Here is an 18,614-nt window from a genome sequence, read left to right on the forward strand (position 1 = left end):
GCAGAAGATACATTTCTGATGCTATTACTTTCTAAAGGGATGTTCCATGTTTTTGTACATCTTTGGTTCTTTTTTTTTTTTTTTTTTACTACCGCGTGGTTGCTGCAGCCCTGGAGAGAACCAAATAAACATGCCTGCTCCTCGCAGCTCCGCGCGTCCGTCCATGCTGGGTGTGTGTCCTGTGATTCCGTCTGCAACACTTGGTAAAGGTCAGAGACCTCTGGTACCTTCTGGGCACTGCAGGACACAGATGGTACCCGCAGAGGCAGGCCACATACTCATTCACACACGAACACCCTGAGCCGCCAGCAAAACAGCGGCAGCACAGACGCCCATCATTCGAGGCAGGGGTCTCACTGGGGGCAGGCTGGTGTCCCATCCCGCGTCCGGCTGCTGGCAGCACTCCTGAAAAGCGGAGCAGCACCCGCCTGGACTGCTGCCATTTCCCTGCACCCGGGGAATCCCAAGTGGGTTCTGCCCAGACCATCACACCCTGGGGCTGACGGGCTCCAAGGCTAGTTTTTAACTGGTTTCCAGACGGTGGTCAAAGACTGGACTGCCCCGCAGGCCAGCTGGCCTACCTGTCGGCACCCCGGGTTTCCCAACAAGCGCGTCCACGGGCTCCCTCAGGGCCAGGCCGGCTGACCCACCACTGCCGGGCACATCCCTGGTGGCCCCAGTAGTGCAGAGCGCTGGCAGGCTTTAATTAACCGCAAAGCAGCCTCGTGAGAGGCGTCTTGTCCCCTGACAGCTGCTTCCGAGTTCGAGATGTGAAAACCAGGGCAGAGAAACAGAGACCTGGGCTGCTCGGCTGGGCCATGGAGAGCGGGGCCGAGCCGTCCCCAGGCTGGGGCTGCACCTGCACCCAGACAACTGACGGGGAAGATGGGGTCCATGCAGAAGAGCTCAGAGTGGCTGCAGGAACACAAGTGGGCCTGCTTCCCTGCTGGACGCCCTCCGTGGGGGCTCTGTGGGAGCCTAAGGGCCCTCTCCACAAAGCCCGACTCCCACAGGAAGTGTGCAGGGCATAGGGTGGGCGCCCAGACTCCTGCACGGCCCGGTGAACGTCCCCCAGCGTGCTGGCCTGCTCATCAAACAGCTCCCTTTCGCTTCTAGAGCCCCACTTTGGACAGTAAGTCATACGGCCACCCCATTTAAAAACCCAAGAGGATGTTCCTGAGAGCCCCAGGGAGAGGTCCAGTGAACAAACCCAGGACGTGGCAGACTTGTTGAAGCAGACGAATGTTGGGGAGAGTGAAACAAGCTGTTTCTGTTCTTTCACCCTTTTTTAGTTTGGGTTTTCCTGACCCAGCAGCAGGACCGGCCCTGTAGGTCCCCCCTGGCCCCCTGGGCGAAGGCCATCTCCTCTGGGTGAAGCTCAGCTCACCCTACAGGGCTCGCCTCCAACTCTTCCTGCTTTTCTCTCAGAAACTTAACGTAACGGTACCTTCCACACATCATGACCCCTCTGCCCACAGCCACACATGGTCAACTCAACGACACCCAGCTCGTACTGTCCTGGTGTCGTTGAGTCTTGGGGGGGGTGCGGGTTTTCTACCAGGCAGTTTGGTAAGAGGAGGAGCCCAGACAAGGGCGGAGTGACGGGCAGCCAGGCTCAGGCTGGTCGGTCCTGCTCTGCCCAGAGCTGCCCATGTCAGGAACCCGGCAGGAAGCAAGACCGAGAAACCACAGGCCCCAGTTACCAACCATGTCTCTGACTCAGTCGGAAAGGAAGAGAGCGCAGCTGCCTTTGTAAAACCAGGGACAAAGATGTACTTGCACCGCATGTCCATGAGTCTGGGAACACAACCTCTGGAACACACTGTGTCCCGGCAGTGGGGGTGTGAGGGTGTGGGCACACACACACTGGGGCGTTGGCCACCCCAGGGAGCGGCGGGACAGAGACGGCCAGGAAAGGCAGGGGGCCAGCAGGAGGGCCCCACGAGGGCGACGGAAGCAGGCGCCACACTGACCATCCCTTGAAGGGGAGCCCCTGTTCTGTCCAGGGGAGCCCCCACTCCATCCAGGGGAGCCCCCACTCCATCCAGGGGAGCCCTCTCCACCCAGGGGAGCCCCCTCCACCCAGGGGAGCCCCCTCTCCATCCAGGGGAACACTGTCCACCCAGGGTAGCTCCCTTTCTATCCTGGGGAGCCCCCACTCCATCCGGAGAGCCCCCACTCCATCCCGGGGAGCCCCCTATCCATTCAGAGAGCCCCTCTCCAACCAGGGGAGCCCCCACTCCATCCTGGGGAGCCCCCTCTCCATCCTGGGGAGCCAGTGAGACAAAGGGGTGAATCCATCCAAAGGTGGGGAGGGGAGGTGGGCTCACCAGCCAGTCAGCACAGCACAGAGCAGGCAGGAGGCCCACGGAGGGCCCGGGCAACCCTGACATGGCAGACACTCCAGGAGACCCCAGGCCAGGCCCGACGGCACAGCAAGCAGACCACCCACCGACAGGCACTTTATTTTCCAAAGAACCAAGAAAATTGTACAACAAGCGGAGGGAGGCTTCCGGCACTTTTAGACATGAATGAGACGGCTGACTGCGCAGTCAGGCAGAGCTGGACACCTGCTCGTGCCAAGGGGAAGCCCCGTGAGCCCCGCATCCCACCAGGCGATGCAGCATGGATGTGGCTCACCCTCGCCCTAGTCCAGTCCCGACCTGCCAGCGGCCCAGCCGGACGTGCAGCACAGAAGAGGGGCAGCGGCCTCGGGCCAGATCAGTTTATTTTAAGCTGCAGGGGACCGCGCCTCCCTTGGTCCACCTTCCGGCTGGAGTGCGCTCAGGCCGAGCCGTCGTAGAAGGCCTGGGCCAGGGCCTGGGCGGCCCGCAGCACCCTCCTCTCTGGGGCGCCAGGCCCGATGTCGTCCCGCGCACACCTCAGCCAGTGCTGCTCTGTCCTGGGCAGGTAGTCTGTGAACAGCTCGCCTGGTGCCACCGAGGGGTGCTCCTCTTTGGTGGGGAAGGAGAGAGAACATGTTCAGTGAGGAAGGGGCCCACGTCCTGCAGAGCGAGCGTGTGAGCACCCCATTTCCATGGAGGACTGCACGAGGAAAGAGCAGAGGCCCCGCTCACAGCAGGTGCTCACACACCTTCCACACAGTGAGACACACACGCCAGCTGCCTGCCTCGGGGGCACGTCTACACAGCAAAGTGAAAGACGTGAAAGAGACTGTTAGTCACTCAGTCATGTCTGACTCTGTGCGACCCCGTGGACTGTAGTCCACCAGGCTCCTCTGTCCATGGGAGTCTCCAGGCAAGAATACTGGGCTGGGTAGCCATTTCCTTCTCCAGGGCATCTTCCCAACCCAGCGATCAGACCCGGGTCTCCTGCATTGCAGGCAGACTCTTTACCATCTAAGCCACACAGCAAAGTAAGCTTTAACAAAAACTTAGTAAACTTTAAAATCTTGTTACCAAAAAAAAAAGAGGGGAACTGTGAGCTCGGGGGAGCTGGCCCCTCCCCCACCCCCCCAGTGTGCCCCCCACCCCCCAGCACTCACCCCCGCCCTCCTCACCGCTGTCCTCCTCCTCCTCGCCGCTGTCCTCCTCCTCCTCACTGCTGTCCTCCTTGGCTTCCTCCCCGCCGCCCTCGGCACCCTCAGCCTCCTCGCTGTCCTCGTCCGAGTCGGTCTCCTCCAGCCACTCCTGAGATTCTTTAAGTAAAGGGGAGAACCAGTGTCAGCACAGCTGTCCCGAGGACCCCACCGTCTGCCTAAACACCGGGACGTGAGTGTGGGGCACGCCCAGCATGTCTGGGGCTCAAGGCCAACACCTCATCCCTGCGTCTCATGGCGGGGCTGGGCCAAGAGGCTGTGCTCCGAGACAGGAGGGTCTCACACAGCCACTCAGAGCCTCTCCCCACACGTGTGGATCTGAAGGTATCTCAGCCTCAGCCCAGGACTGAGCAGTGACCACATCCACGCAGCCTGCCTGTGGTGTGACAGGGTGGTGGGGAGCAGGGTCCACTCCGGGCACACAGGGCCCCTTGGGGAGAGCAGACATCCAGTCCACACTGCCTGGGGCAGGTCCAGGGTCACGAGTGGTGTTGGGGTGAGCCCGCACCCTCCCCTGGCCTGCAGGCACTCTCTGTGGGCATGGGGTGGACGGCGCTCCCCCTCACCTGGGTCCATCTCTACCAAGACCGTCCACTCCTCCATCTTATGGAGGTCCAGGCAGTAGAGGTCACTGAGGGTCACCTGGCGGTCGCCAGCCTCAAACATGCCGCCGTAGAGGTAGAGGTGCCCGTGCTTCACGGTCAGCATGGCGTTGGAGCGGGGGCTGGGCTCCACCGGGGCGACACCTGCCTCCTCGGGGCTGTCGTCGTCATCCAACTCCAGCTGTCCCGCCATTCCCTGGGCAGCGAGCACCTGTTTGATGGTGACCACGGTCCCGTCCTCTGAGATCACCTCCCTGACTACCTCCAGGGGCTCCTGGGTACTGGGACCCTTCACTTCCTGCTTGTCGGCGCCCCCGGGCTCCGCCTTTCTGCCCCGCCTGCGCCTTCTCTTCTCCACCTTGGGCCCCTGCGGACAGAGAGCAGGCAGCACGATGCGGCGAGCGCCCAAACGTCAGAGGACCCCTGTCCACCCGCTGGGCTCACCCTGGGCCACACCCCCGCTGGTGTGACCTCTGGGAGGAACAAGCCACAGACACAGCGCTCACGCCATGTGACCCCCATCAGAGGTGCCAGGGCACTTCGTCCGGAGCCAGTCTTTCCCACAGGGTGGATCGCCCCCCACTTTGAGCCCTAGGGCCCTGTTTCTGAGGCCCCTGACCTGACGCAACCCCAGGGAGCTGAGCCCCAGGACAGCAGCCCCCGAGCCACACTCCCAGCCTGTGCCGGCAGCAAGGGCAGGGGCGACCCAGTCCCCGCCTTCAGTGACGGTGAAGACGGTGACGATGGCTCCATAGAGCCCCACAGACACGGGGACAGGGGCGGCCCTGAGGTGAGGGAGGTGTCGCAGGCCCAGGGCCCACGCTACCTTCAGCTGCCCTGTGAACCAGCGGTTCCTGACGGGGTCATAGAAGTGCAGGTCATTGAGGAAGTCCCCCTCCAGGCTCTCCTCCTCCTCCTCATCACACACCCCTCCGAAGAGCAGCGTCTGATGGTTTGGGGCCACAGCCACCGAGAATCCAGATCTTGGCGTGGGCTTGGCTCCAGAAGGGTTAATCCGTGTCCACGACCACTTGCCTGCCAAGAAGAGGAGATGGAGACCCATGGACCCACAGGAGGGCGCAGCCGTAGTCTGTGCCTCCCAGGCCAGCCACCCTGGAGGTCAGGCGTCCTCCTCGAGGGCCAGTCTACACAGAGGTCACCCGTCCACACAGCCTCCCGACATTCGCCTGGGGTACTGAGAAGTGGTGCTGTGAAGGCAGGAGTGAAGAGGAGCCCGGCCCACTGACTCTGGGCCCGCCCGCCCACCCCCCCGCCGCACACCAGGCCCTGGGGCGGGCCAGCACTGCAGTCCTGCCCTCTGGGTGGGCACTGGGTTTGCACAATAACCCTCAAGAGGGGGTTGGGTGTGGACCATGAGGGAGTCTCCCCAGCAGATTTAGAAAAGGACAGGGATGTTTTTCTGTAATGAAGCGACTCACAGCAAGCATCCCCTGGAGGCATGACCCCAGTTGCATGCATTAGCAGGCCATAAGATCACTCATGACAACCAGCGTCTCAGTGTTTAAATAAGAGAGTGTCAGCGTGCCTCGCATGAGGTCGGGGCTGGGCGGGGAGGTACTGCCCCAACTATGAAAGGGCTAGGGTCCCACTGCCTAGAACACAGTCCACTTTCAAGTGCAGGTTCGCTGATGGGTGAAAGGGGCTCTAGACTTTGGTTCCACGTCCCCATCACCTCTGCACCTGAGAAACGCCTTGTACAGAAAGAACGTCACAGCAGCAAAGAGGACAGGTCCCTGCCCAGCAGGCCTCTGGTGCCACAGAGACGTGCGTCCCAGGGCCAGGGGGCAGCCCAGGACAAGACAGGCCCCATACCTTTAAGCCTCTCTCCCACCACTGGCACCATGCCAGCTAACCGCCTCCCCCAAACCTCCCTTGTTTTTTGAGAAAAGCCAGTATAAAGCACTGTTACAGCAATAATAAAACTTAAACTCATATGTAGTGCAGGGGATGGCAGTAGGGTTGGGGAGGAGGTAGTGATTTCTCTCACCAAATCACTAGTTTTTGAGCTTTAAAAAATGGACAATGGGAAGACACCTAAATGACTACTGACAGAAGAAATGGATGACGATGCAACACATACACAAAAAGGAATATTAGTCGTTAAAAAAAATGAAATAATGCCATCTGCAACAACATGGATGGGCCTAGAGATGATCATCCTGAGTGAGATAAATATCACATGGTATCATTTATGTGTGGAATCTAAAAATGAATACAAATGAACTTACTCACAAAACAGAAACAGACTCACAGACATAGAAAATAAATTTAGGATTACCAAAGGGGAAGGTGCGGAGGGATAAATTAGGAGATTATGAGATTATAAATTATGAGATTAACAGACACACGCCACTATGTGTAAAATCAACAGAGATCTACTGTGGAGCACAAGACCTCAGTATTTTACAACCTATAAGGAAAAACCGTCTCAAAAGCAACAGATATACTTAGATATAACTGAATCACTCTGCTGAGTACTTGACATTAACACAGCATTGAACATTAACTATACTGCAATTAACAAAAAAGAACAGTGGTGACTTCAACCCCACCATAAGCCTTCCAGGAGTCTACATCCTAACACTGAGCATGAAGAAATGAGACGACACAGGCACCGTGGGTGGACCGACACCACTGAGGTTTTTAACTCAGTGCATCCTCGGTGCCCTGGAGAGGATGTGGGAGCTGTTCGCGAGGTGTCCACTGGCCTGCCCACAGGCGAGGGGGCACGTGCAGGGGCTCCCCGCCAGCCCCAAACCCTCTGCCTGCCTTTCTGCCAACACACAACCACTCAAGTGGCTTGTCCCCGGCACAGCACACATACCTTCTCTCCCCTCCTCAGCCTTCAGCAGGAACATGTCGGAGTGCTGGGTGCCTCTGTCCACATCTTTCCTGACTCTCTGCAAAAGGAACAGGGAGCCGTGAGAAGAACACGTGCCACACCATGCCATGCACAGCCCCTCAAGCTCGTGGTCCCGGTTCCTGTGGAGGTGACAAGGGAGCCTTCACTCAGATCAGCTTCAAAATCTGAAACAGGACAGGTTCCCTCCAAGCCCCCCAGAGCCCTCTGCTCAGGGCTATACTTGCAGCCGAGAGGCGAGCCCTGCTCAGGGTGGATGGGCTGGCGCAGGGACCTCTCCAGTCATCACAAGGTCATCCTCCACCTTCACCCCATGTGCCCTCCATCCCCATCACCTCTGAATATCGGGACTCAAGCTTTGGTCCAAGGACCACATGAAACTCTGTGCAGACGCCAGCATACCCGCTCGAAAGCTTTGCTAAGCTTCTCAGCAGCGCCGCCTGCCTCACACCAGGCTCACGGCCCGGGCAGGCAGACACTGTGGCTCTCTGGAGCACACCCAGTGTGCACACTGCACCTCCCCCTCAGGGCACAGGCGTCTGGACGGCGACCTGGCAGGACAGCTCTCCTGTGGGGCTCCAGCTGCTGGGGGCAGCAGCTTTTACTTCCAGGTCTTTGTCCTTCAAACTCCCGATTTTTAATAAACTCCTAACTCTAGAATATCTCTACATTTACAGAACAGCTGAGCAGCTGGCACGGAGTCCCCACATGCCCTGCACTGTTCCCCTTCCTGTTGGCCCCCTGCCTTCATTGGGTGCGTGTGCACCATCAGTGAGCCACACCTGAGCCAATGGCTCACTCACACTCCTGTTCTCCCCAAATCCTTCTCCTGTCCCAGGGCCCACTAGGCTGTCGTGGATCCTTTGGCCTCTGGGCCATGAAGACTGGTCAGACTGGCTTGTTTCTGGTGACCCTGACGTTAAGGAGTGCTGGTCATGTGTCCTGTAGAGCGCCCTCCACTGGGACCTGTCCGACACTGTTCTCATGACTGGACAGGCTATGGGTTCCAGGTGGGGTCTCAGAGGTCAAGTGCCCTCCCATCCCACCCTCCCAAGGGTGCATGCTGTCACCATGACCGCCATCGCAGACGTGGACCTGGGTCACCTGGCTGAGGTGTTCATCGGGTTTCTCCGTGGCCCAGTTACTGCCCCCACCCCAACTTCCCAGCCTGTCCTTGTGGGAAGAGCATCCCTGTGTGCAGCCCCTCGTCGTGCTCCACCTCCTGGAGGGTGGAGTGTCTGCCCTGGGCCGGAACAGTGCACGGGGCATCTGCCTCTCCTGCCCGTGTACTGAATTTATTCAGTCACTGGCTTGTGATCACATGCACCCGTGCACCATTGGGTCTCCTCTGGACTACAGTCTGATACCACCTGACTCATTCCACTGCTCACATGCCTCCAGCTCTGGCCCCTGGGGACTCTCGAGGGCAGGTCATGAGACCCTGATGCGCCCCACTGGTGCAGGTTTCTTGGGTTTCCTGGGCTCCGGCACCGTTCACACACTTCCTGCCCTAGTTCTGGAATCAGCCACTTCCCCACAGAAACCTGTGACTGGACAGTCCTAGAATCCCAGGTCTGGGTGCGAGGCCTTATCACTGGGCAGTATGGTTTTGTTCTCTCAGCTGACATGTGCATAATTCATCTTGTCTTGTTTACTAATGAGTACGTGTTGTTTACCATAAGGGGGAAAGCTATCTTCCTTTTGGATAACAAAACAATCCACATGTCTGTGACTGGACTGTGGCCTGAGCATCCTAGAACCAAGGATGAGGCCGGGACCCTGCCTCCTCTTTCGTCCACGGGGACACTCACAGTCAGGCGGTCAGCCTAGGCACACCACAGTTCCCGAGACAGTCCTCCCGTCCTGCAGGCTGACCAGGAAGTGGCTGCCACTCCCAGGCAGGCCCACCCTCCAGGCCAATGCCTCGCACTCACAGGAGCTCAGCCCACACCGAGGCCTCACCCGCAGGGACACATAAGGGAAGTCGGCGCCGCAGGCGGGTCACTAGAAACCAATCACAGCCAGCGCAGCCCTTCCCTCTCTTCCCCTTGTCCTCTCACACCTGTGGTATCCATGGTGTTGCCCTATCTTTCCTAGACCAATAAGCGGAGCGGGTCTTCCTCGCCGTCATGTGTAAATACACCCCCTGTGGCTTGTGAACCAGAGCCCCTCCCTAGCAGGCGCTCTGCCGGCCGGGTCTATCGCTTCCACAGAGCGGGTCTATGGCTTCCACAGAGAGGCCGGGGTGCAAGGATGCTGCAGCCGTCAGGGCTCCTCCCGAAGTGTGCAACGTCCCCATTCCACCCCCAATCCACACGGGGGTGACCGGAGGCCACCGTGCGCTGGTTTCTCCCGTGGTGGCCTGTGCGGCCCTTCCTGGTGACACGCAGCATGCTGGCATGACACTCGGCTGTGCTAGAAGAGGACATGGGGTGGGCCTGACTCCTGGGGGCTGTGGCGTGTCCACCCGGGGTCTCAGCTCTCCTCCTGGGTGAGCAGACGTTAACTCCAGAGTGGTGACTCGGGCGTGCACTTCACACAGGATTCCTTCCTCTGCTCACACGGACATCTGAGAGACGTGTGCCAAGCGTGACAGCGCTAAGCTGTCACAGCACAACCATCAGTGACCCTAGAGCCCAGGACAGCCTGTGCACACGCCCCATGCCCTCCTGCCTGGACCACAAGCTCTGAACACGTGTCCTGAGTCTCCTACTGCCCTAGGCTCACACTCAGAGCCGAACCCTTCAACTGCCAGCAGGAGATAGCCCTGGCCAGGCTCCCGACTTTGGTGAGCCTGGCCCCAGCAGGGGTCGCGCTCTGGCGCTCCAAGGGCAGCACTGCAGTGGACCGGACTACCGGCCACTCTTAAGAAAGGACTCCAACAGTGCTGGGGGAGGACTGGAGCGACAGCGTGAGAGCACCGGGCTGAGGGAGAAAGAGCTGCCAGGGAGGGGCCAAGGGCCCCCAGGTCAGTCCCGGCCTGAGCGCTGAGACACAGCAGCAGCCTGGCAGCAGGACCGCCAGCCAGAAGTCGCCCTCAGCACCTTGGCAACAAGAGGTCAGTCTTTATCACCACTTCACACCGGTTCTGCTAGACTGACAACGGCAGGAATTTTTCAGAACTGGGGGTGATGATGGCTGAGATCCCCAGATGGACTGTTTGTGGAACATGGAAGCCACCACGAGATCAATCCTCATGAGCTAAGGGCTTGGTGGTACAGGCTGCCTCACTGGATGCTGCCCAGCTCAGCCAGACGCCCCGGGCTGGGTGGTGACCTGGGCAGAAGGAGCCACGGGCTGCTCCTGTGACTGGTGTCCCCACCCAGACCAACCACACCATCACACCCACATCTTCCATCAATTCTGGTAAACCACCATGAGGGCAAACAGACCAGCTTCTCACTCCATCCAATGCCAAGGCCTGGCGTCAGTCCCCTCTAAATCGTGGTGCTAGAACTGCCCCCTGGCTGTCTGTGCAGCTGTCGAAGAGCAGCAGTGGGGAATGAGGGCCTTGATTAAAACAGGGTCAGCCTAACGCAGCTTGCTGTTCGTCATCCTGTTTGGCTCTGTAGAGCATCTGCTGTGATTAAGAGGCAACTCTGGCCACAGCCCATGTCTCTCACGTCTAGACAAGGCCCGGGCAGGTCACAACTGTCCGTTTTCCTTTCCAGAGCAAGGGCTGACCACTGGCTGAGTTGGGGTGGAGCAGGGCAGAAGGAGGAGAAAGGGCCACCTCGTGGCATGTGGGTGAGAACGCAGCAAGGCTGTACAGAACCTCAGTGCGTTCACAGGAGCGGAAAACACACCTCTGTCCATGTCTCATCTAAACAACAGAAAAGACTATTCATGTCAAACTAACATGCAATCTTATTTGAGGTTCTCATCATCAGCAAGACCGAAAGCACAGCAGACAGAAGTCCCCTGCATCCCGCACGTCTTACCTGTTTTGAGTAGCCACCATAGATGATGATGCTGCCCTGAGGGGTGACGGTCATCTGGCAGCCCGACCGGGGTGTGGGCCCAGTCCCGGATGGGGACAGCTTGCTCCATGTAAAAGTGTCCAGGTTGAAGGCATACACATCATTGTAATAGATGTAATCTCTGTAGTAATACAAGAACAAAAACAAAGAGGCAGCAACATGAAAATGTGAACTTCGTTTAAAATAAAGGTATCTTTCCTACACATTGTGCCTTCTGAGGCATTCCAAAAGGCACGGTGGCCCTGCTCACTCCACACTCTTGGACTTCAGAAGCAAAGTGCTCAAAACACAGATGGGGGCTTGAGAACGGAGAGTATGGGGAAGGGTGGGTCTGCCCAAGTCACACACAGGGGGAATGGTGTCCTGAGGGAAGGTCAGAGGCAGCCACAGGCAAGGGGCTCGGGTCAGAGTCACATGATGAGAGAACTGGGCCTGCTTCTGCAGGAAGGACGCACGGACACGTGAAAGGAGCAAGCAGCTTCACCCGTCAGACACGATTCCTGTCACTCCTGCTGCACTCGGGTCACCCAGGCCTGCAGGCCACTGGGAGACCCATCCACAGCTGGGCACTGGGAATGGGACGGGGGCACATGTGAACTCTCTGACCGGCACCCACCACCAAATGCACCCTTCTGTGGGAGCAAGGCTTTCAGTAGGTGAACTAAGGAAGCTGGGGTTCAGTTTTTAAAAGACTTCATCACATTCCACTGTTTTCTCAGATTTCACATGGCAGATATCTAGCAGAAAAATTCTGCATGTAGGATAAATAAAAACTGTATTTGGATTCTCAAGGTTGAACTAATTTGTTTGATACAGATGGTGACCACACAGATTATCTCTTCGAGAAACTTTAAATTTTTTCTGTACTCTTGAAATACTTCATAAACAGTCATTTTAACAATTATGAAGAATTACACAACAGGGAGAGCAGAGCAGTAAACCAACCTCAGCAATGTGCCCATGCTGTCAGCCCTGGTTTTAAGGTATGGGCAGCATCCTCCATGTGTGTTCCAAGCGGCTCTTCCCATAGAGAGGGCCGCCTCCTTACTGCACCAGGAAAGAGGACCCTCCTGTTGGTACTGACCTTGTACTCTCGTGGAAGCCACCAAAAAGGATCAACTGTCTCTTCCAGGCCACCATCCGATGTCCACTCCGGCCTGAAGGACCACCTGGTGACCTAAATTGAAAAAACACAAAAAACAGGTGCTTGGCAGGCGGAGGAGGAGGACCTGGAGCTCGTGAGCTCCCACAAACACATCAAAGCACGTCTACACGTGGAACGACTCAAACAGAGCATCCACTAAATGCCAGGCAGAAGACCTCAGACTTCCAAAAGCGCGAGAAAACCTCCACGTAACCAGGCAGGAGAAAAGAAAGAAGCAAACAAACTGAACGGATGTGAAAGGGGACCCACAACCGTGGAGGGGCTGAGGAGGGGGAGAGGCTCTGCACCCGAGGCAGGCCCCTCTCCAGCAGGGAGACCAGCCTGGATACAGGGGGGTGCTTTGGAGCCTCAGAGAAGAGCACAGGAGCCAGCAAGCAGAAGGCACAACAGAGTGGCCTGCACGGCAGTGGGGACCGCCACCCTGCACTCCCCAGCCTCAGACGCTTGTCCACAGGTGTGTGCAGGGGCCTCATGCTTGATGCCTGGGCATCGGAGGTCAGACTCAGGGGCAGGATCGGGCTTAGCTGCACAGAGACAGCCTGAAGAGGCTGGACTATGGCCACTGAGGTGCACTGGGAAGAAGCCTGGGCCTGCCAAAGGCCAGGCGCTATTGCTGGGGGCACACAAAGGAGGGCGGGACCACCACAGAGCTTCCTTCCTCACACACATACTCTCAGGGAACAGGACACACCTACATGAACTCCAAAGACACGCGTGGGCGTCACAACAGCTAAGACACCCACGAGCAGGCCCCAAGCGCCGCCCTCGCCACCACAGGATCCATGAGCAGGCACTAGACACTGTTCCCACTGTACGAGGACACAGTCCACCACTACCGTCCAGAGACCCGCGAGCACGTGACAATACCGCCCCCCCTCCACGTGGGGAGTGCGCACGGGGTGCGCCAGGCGCCAATCACTGTGCCTGCCATCGCAGGAGCTCGTAGGCCGCCACTTCTGAGAGACTCGGAAGCAGGCACCAATCACTGTCCCTGCGGTCCCATGGGCCGCCACCACTGGGGACCCACAAGCAGGCACCGGCCACTGCCCCGCCATGTCAGGAGTGTGCATGGGCCACAACACCTGCACACCCCGTATCAAGGGGATGACGGCCAGCACACACTAGGAAAGGGGCAGCAAGCATCCAAACTGAAGAAAGAGCCCGCATGTTACAACAAAGACCCAGTGCAGCCCAATAAACATACATTTTTTAAAGAGTTTTACAGACAAATAAGTTCAGTTCAGTCACTCAGTCGTGTCCAACTCTTTGTGACCCCACGGACTGCAGCACACCAGGCCTCCCTGTCCATCACCAACTCCCAGAGCTTACGCAAACTCATATCCATCGAGTCAGTGATGCCATCCAAAAGCTAAGGTAATTTAGCACCGCCAAACCAGCTTTATGACAAATGTTAAAAGAACTTCTCTAAGCAGAAAAGACCGTTAACTAGAAACAAGAAAATTATGAACAGAAAAGCTCATCAATAAAGGCAAACATACAGTGAAGGTAGGAAATGACCCACACACAAATATGACACCAAACTCAGCAATCGTGAGGAGAATATAAATGTAGGATATTGGAAGTGCATTTGAAATTACTACACCAGCAACTTGAAACAATCCTGTATATGTATAGACACAGACTTCTTTATTAAAGCCTCACAAGGGAGACTCCTTGGTGGCACGGTGGACAGGAATCCGCCTGCCAATGCAGGGGACACAGGTTCGATCCCTGGTCTGGGAAGATCCCACATGCCGCAGAGCAACTAAGCCCAGCTACTGCAACTACCAAAGCCCATGCACTCTAGAGCCTGTGTGCTGCAACTACTGACACCATGCACCGCAGCTGGAGAGTCCACACGCCACATCTAAGACCCAAACCAGCCAAATAAACAGTTGTTTAAAAAACTCACTTATGTAACAAATTGCCAGCCACAGGCATTAGCTTCTGCAAAAATCCTCCAATGCATTAAATGACACAGTAGAGTAGATGGGATTAAGTGATATTTATACAATGTCCCACCTAAAAGCAGCAGAATACACATTCCTCTCAAGTGCACACAGAAAATTCTCCAGGACAGATCACAAGCTGGGTCACAAAGCAAGCTGTGGTAATTTTAAGAAAACCTGAAATCATGTCAAGCTTCTTCTCAGACCACAACGCTATGAGACAAAAATCAATCCTAAGGAAAACTTTAAACACAAACATGTGGAGGCTAAATGTTATTAAACAACCAATGTATCACTGAAGAAATCAAAGGGTAAATTAAAAAAAAAAAACCTAGGAACAAATGACAACAAAAACATGGCAATCCAAAACTTATGGGAAAGCAGTTCTAAGAGGGAAGTTTAGAGCAATACAATCTTATCTCGGGAAACAAGAAAAGTCTCGAACAAAAAAACCTAACCTTACACTGAAAGCAACTGGAGAAAGAAGTAGAAACAAAACTGAAGTTAGCAGACGGAAAAAGCATAAAGAACAGAGCAGAAATAAACGTAATAAAAAGGAAAACAACAGAAAAGATTGATAAAACTAAAAGCTGATTCTCTGAAAAGATAAACAAAACTGATAAGCCTTTAGCCAGACTCACCAAAAAAAAAAAAGAGAGGGGGGTCAAATCAATAAAGTGAGAAACGAAAAAGGAGTAATTACAACTGACATCATGAAATACAAAGAATCACAAGAAACTACTTCAAGCAACTATATGCCAATAAAATAAGACCACCTAGAAGAAATGGACAGATTCTTAGAAAGGTTCTAACTTTTCAAGACTGAACCAGGAAGAAGCAGAAAATATGAACAGACCAATCACAAGCACTGAAACTGAAACTGCGACTTAAAAACATCCAACAAACTATAGTCTAGGACCAGATGGCTTCACAAATCAATTTTACCAAACATTTAGAGAAGAATTAACACCTACCCTTCTGAAACTATTCCAAAAAACTTCAGAGGAAGAAACACTCCAAATTCATTCTATGGGGCCACCATCACTCTAATACCAAAATCAGACAAAGATACCATTAGGAAAATTACAGGCCAACATCACTGATGAACACAGACACAAAAATTCTCAACAAAATACTAGCAAACTAAATACAACATATTAAAAGGATCACACACACCATGATCAAGTGGGATTTATCCCAAGAATGCAAGGATTTTTCAACATTTGCAAATCAACCAGTGTGATACACCACATTAACAAACTGATGAATAAAAAAACATATAAACATCTTAATAAATGCAGAAAAAGCTTTTGACAAAACATCTCCAGAATGTGGGCACAGAGTGAACCTAACTCAACATAAAAAACGCCATATATGACAAGCTCACCGCTAACATCATTCTCAACGGTGAAAAGCTAAAAGCATTTCCTCTAAAATCAGGTACAGAACAAGGATGTCCACTCTTGCCACTTTTATTCAACACAGTTTTGGAAGTCCTAGCCATGGCAATCAGAGAAGAAATTTAAAGGAATCCAAACTGGAAAAGAAGTAATTATCTGTCAGTATTTGCAGATGACAAGCTACTACATACAGAAAATCCTAAACATGCTAACAGACAACTACAAAAAAAAGAAAAGAAGACTACTAGAGCTCATCAATGAATTCGTTAAGGTTGTAGGATACAAAATTAACACACAGAAACCTGTTGCATTTCCATGTACTACAATGAAAGATCACAAGGAGAAATTAACAAAGTAATCCCATTTAACACCACATCAAAAAATAAATAAATACAATACCTAGGAATAAATCTACCTAAGGAGATAAGAGACCTGTACTCAGAATATAAGATGGTGATGAAAGAAACTGAAGATGGGGTGGAGGGCAGGAATTGAAACCAATACAAACAGATGGAAAGATATACCATGTTCTTTGATTGGAAGAATCAACGTTGTCAAAAAAAAGGATAATACCCAAGGCAATCTACAGATTCAGTGCAATCCCTACTGAATTACCAAGGGCGCTTTTCATAGAACTAAGATTTTCATATTTGTATGAAAACACAAAAGACCTCAAATAGCCAAAACAATCCCGAGAAAGAGAAATGGAGCTGGAAGAACCAGACTTCCTGACATCAGACTATACTATAAAGCTACAGTAATCAAAGCAGTGGGATACTAGTGAAAGAATAAACAAGTAAGTGAGTGGAACAGAAAAGACAGCCCAGAAACAGATTTCCTAAGTACTGTCAACCAGGACTTCCCTTGTGCTTCAGTGGCTGAGTCAGCCTGCCGCGGTTTCAGGGAAGGCAGTGCATGCCATGAGGCAACAACTAAACCCATGCGCCAACACCTACTGAGCCCATGCGCAGCAACCACTAAAGCCCACTTGCCCTAGAGGCCACGCTCTGCAACAAGACAAGCCACTGCAATGAGAAGCCTGCGAGCCTGTGTACAATGAAAAATGGTCCCTGCTCAACGCAAGGAGAAAGCCTTTGTGCAGCAAAGGACTCAGCACAGCCAAAAACTAATTAATCAACGTTTTAAAAGTACAGTCAACTGATATTTGACAAAAGAGCAAAGGCAATACAACGGAGCAGACAGTGTCTTCAACAAATGGTGCTGGATCAAATGGATGTCCACATGCAAAAGAATGAACCTGAACACAAAGCTTCCATGTCCTTTTGCAGACCTTTTGCAAAAAATACTCAAAATGGGTCACAGGCCTACATGTAAAATAAATGACAGACAAGCTGGCTTCCCAGATGGCTCAGTTGGTAAAGAATTCGCCTGCCAATGCAGGAGATGCAGAAGACTTGGTTTCAATTTCTGGGTAGCGAAGATCTCCTGGAGGAAGAAAAGGCAACCCACTCCGTATTGCTGCCTGGAGAACCCCATGGACAGAGGAGCCTGGTGCACTACAGTCCATGGAGTCACAAAGAGTCAGACACGACAGTGATTGAGCATGCATGCAAACTGGACTGTACTAAAATGCAAAACTTCTGCTCTGCAAAAGATGTATCAAGAGAATTAGAAGTCACAGTCTGGAAGAAAATATTTGCAAAAAACACACCTGATAAAGGACTGTTATCCAAATTCACAAACAGCCCTTAAAACTCAAGAGTAAGGAAACAAATGAGCCGGTTTAAAAAGAACTGACGTGGTCAGGCCAGACCCGTCTGCCAGGCCACCTCTGCTCACCCTGTTCTGTGCTGGTGCTGTCTCCATCTGACTCTCCCACCTACACAAGCCAACCACCAAGTCCAGGCTACAAAGGATGGTTACAACTTGAGCCCCCCAACCCAACTCTTCTCTATAGAAGGCATTATTCTCCATTTATTTCCACTTTTTTCTGCAAAGCTTTCCCCCAAACCATGGGCCCTAAAAGACACAACAGAAACTCTCAAAATGAACGAGAAGCTTGAGCTGCCCAACCTAGCGTCTCCCCACTGGCAAATCTCAGATGAATGACTCATCACACAAGGCCACGAGGACCGCCAGGGTCCTCCCTTATTCCAATCTAGAACAAATCCCTTTCTCTCACCTTTCCTCAAACGCCTCAGCATCCCAGTCTCTCTCTCCTAACACCCAGTTTACTAACTTCCCTTTTAACGTGTCATTCAAACTGACCAATGTACTCAGCCATGGAAAGTCAACCAAAAACTACCTGTCCCTGTCCCTGAAGACTATATCCTGCTAATCCAATCTTTAAGCATCAGCCTTGGGGTAGTGTCACCAGATGCAGACAACCAGGATTTCAACTTACTAAATCCTTCTTCCCTTCTAGCAAGGGCAGTTCTTTCAAATGCAACCTACAAGGAAAACTCAACCCCACTTCAATTTCATCTTGCTTGATTTGGTCCACAAAGATGATTTTGAAAGCTGAATTTGCCAACCAACTTATTTGCTTTCCCTCCTAGCTTTTTATCACCCACAAATTGAGTAAGCATGTTTTCTCATGTAAATTCGTGATAAAAAACACCAGAAGGACAAGGTTCAGAAGGAGGGGCTGTGCCAGGCCGTGACACCACAGGTCCACGCCTGTGCTCTCTGCAAAGAGGAAGCAGCACTGTCTTTGGAGCAGGCTGCAGGCAGAAGCGGCCGCACCACCTCCCCATGCCCCTATGCTGGGTGCCGTGGTGATGAGCCATACCATACAGCTACCTACACAACAGAGAAGGTGAATGAGAAAACCACAACCTTGCTGGGTGCGCAGCAGACTACCCTTCTGAGAAACTTTGTTATAACACTTTACAAATACACAACCTGGGGAACAGGTTTTCATTCAAAAGCTAGTAGGTTCGCTTCCAATTCTACTTCAAGAAAAGGTATGCAGGAGAGCCCAAATGCTCCCAGTGTTACTCTAGTAACCGACTGCAGAGGCCCAGTGACCTATGGAAACAGTGCCAGCAAGCCAAGCCACCTCTAGATGACCCCCAGGGTGGCCAGGTCAGGGCCATCTGCCCAAGAATCTGAAGG

General features: G+C 53.6%; 1 protein-coding gene across 2 annotated transcripts in view; it reads right to left on the reverse strand.

Moving 5' to 3' along the window:
• Positions 1 to 2,445: 2,445 nt before the first annotated feature.
• Positions 2,446 to 18,614, reverse strand: part of KLHDC4 (kelch domain containing 4) — a 31,841-nt gene continuing 15,672 nt past the window's right edge. Inside the window, exons 6-12 of one of the 2 annotated variants that reach the window (XM_065925167.1) lie at positions 12,107 to 12,199; positions 10,984 to 11,143; positions 7,007 to 7,082; positions 4,988 to 5,196; positions 4,126 to 4,528; positions 3,521 to 3,658; positions 2,446 to 2,954 (exon numbers count right to left, since the gene is read on the reverse strand). In XM_065925167.1, the coding sequence (XP_065781239.1) occupies positions 2,785 to 2,954; positions 3,521 to 3,658; positions 4,126 to 4,528; positions 4,988 to 5,196; positions 7,007 to 7,082; positions 10,984 to 11,143; positions 12,107 to 12,199 (1,249 nt within the window). In that variant the 3' untranslated portion in view covers positions 2,446 to 2,784. Of the gene's footprint in view, positions 2,955 to 3,505; positions 3,659 to 4,125; positions 4,529 to 4,987; positions 5,197 to 7,006; positions 7,083 to 10,983; positions 11,144 to 12,106; positions 12,200 to 18,614 lie in introns of both variants that reach the window. The other variant, XM_065925166.1, reaches the window with a different exon arrangement.

Source organism: Muntiacus reevesi, chromosome 2, assembly GCF_963930625.1.
Source record: "Muntiacus reevesi chromosome 2, mMunRee1.1, whole genome shotgun sequence".
Taxonomy (NCBI): domain Eukaryota; kingdom Metazoa; phylum Chordata; class Mammalia; order Artiodactyla; family Cervidae; genus Muntiacus; species Muntiacus reevesi.